The sequence below is a fragment of the Belonocnema kinseyi genome, unplaced genomic scaffold (genome assembly GCF_010883055.1).
Source record: "Belonocnema kinseyi isolate 2016_QV_RU_SX_M_011 unplaced genomic scaffold, B_treatae_v1 SchBZDm_1126;HRSCAF=1259, whole genome shotgun sequence".
In the NCBI taxonomy this organism is placed as follows: Eukaryota; Metazoa; Arthropoda; class Insecta; order Hymenoptera; family Cynipidae; genus Belonocnema; species Belonocnema kinseyi.
The window spans coordinates 1-1,286 of NW_022873091.1; the positions used below are offsets into that span (position 1 = coordinate 1).

The following is a 1,286-nucleotide window of genomic DNA, read 5'->3' on the forward strand; positions in this document are numbered from 1 at the left end:
ATTTTTCTGCGGTCGGATTCGGATTCAGCGCAGCAAAAACCTTCGGGTATACTAGGTCTGGTCTCTGGTTCCGGACCTTTGTCAAATTTTGTCGGCCTGTGTAATCATTCTCTGCTTTTGCAAATATCTTTGAAACTAATGCAAATTTTTAAAAATCGCTGAACTCTCAGATAAAATTTTATTTGTGCTAAAAATCAAATATTATTGCAATTTCGTAATAAAATATGCTTTTATTTAAACATTAGGTATGATTGGTGGAACTGCATGGGCCATGTTCGAAGGAGCTGTAATTGCCATATTGAGAGAACAAAAGGCTGATTATGGATTACAAAGGGTTTATGGTAGCATTGGTGGGATGATATCATCTCCTCTTTCCGGTCTTATGATAGATTATTTCAGTTATGGAAAAGCCTTCACTGATTTTAGGTACGTCTCAAATTAATTTGTTACTTAAGAAACAATTTATTTATCTACACAAAATAATTTGAACCATTTTTCTTCTACATAATCGCAATTAGTCAAAATATGTATTTCAATAGAAACTATGCTAGAGTAGGCCAAAAAAAGTTTCTAACAGTTTTATCTCATTTATAATAGGTTTAATTAACTATTCATTGAATTATTTATGTTTAAATACTCTTATTTATACCTTTTTATATTTCGATAAAACTTCATTCAGTTGTATTGAATATTGTGCCAAATATTATGATTAAGATTTTTTAAACAAATTTTTTTGTTCATATTTTACTAAATTTAAATCTTTCATAGTTTTCCCTGATTACAGATTAATATATAGGGAGGGGATTAGAGCCACTGTGAAGTTAGCTGACGCACGCAGCTCGGCTCTCAGACGCGTTGAGAGCCGAGCTACGTTCCTCGGCTGACTTCACTGTGACTCTAATCCGCTTCCTGATAATATAGTGCAATTCTGAATACATTTTTATTTGTTTATTTTTCCATTTTTTATTCCTGAATCATATTTGCTTCTAACACAAATAATTGTTAAAAGCTAATGAAATTTAGGCCAGCATTCTACTTGTACGCGATTCTAAAAGTGGCTTCTGGATTCCTGATGCTATTTATTAATTTGGAATTCAAAGCACCCGCACCAAACATTATTAAAGACGTCTTCGATGTGCTTAAACACGTAGAAATTGTCACTCTCTACGTCGTTTGTTTTATGCTTGGTGAGTATTTTATTAATATTAAAGTTGGATAACAAATAGGAATTAGGTAAATCGAATAAGGAAATAACATAAATAAATATAAAATGTAAATATAAAATA

At 31.4% G+C, this 1,286-nt stretch overlaps 1 protein-coding gene across 1 annotated transcript; it reads left to right on the plus strand.

The window, feature by feature from the left end:
• Positions 1-245: 245 nt before the first annotated feature.
• On the plus strand, positions 246-1,187 carry LOC117182501 (the record flags this gene model as incomplete). Its single annotated transcript, XM_033375599.1, has 2 exons — positions 246-426; positions 1,024-1,187. Coding segments are annotated over 2 exons (345 nt in total), but the record flags the coding sequence as incomplete, so codon positions are not given.
• Between the last annotated feature and the right edge of the window lie 99 nt (positions 1,188-1,286).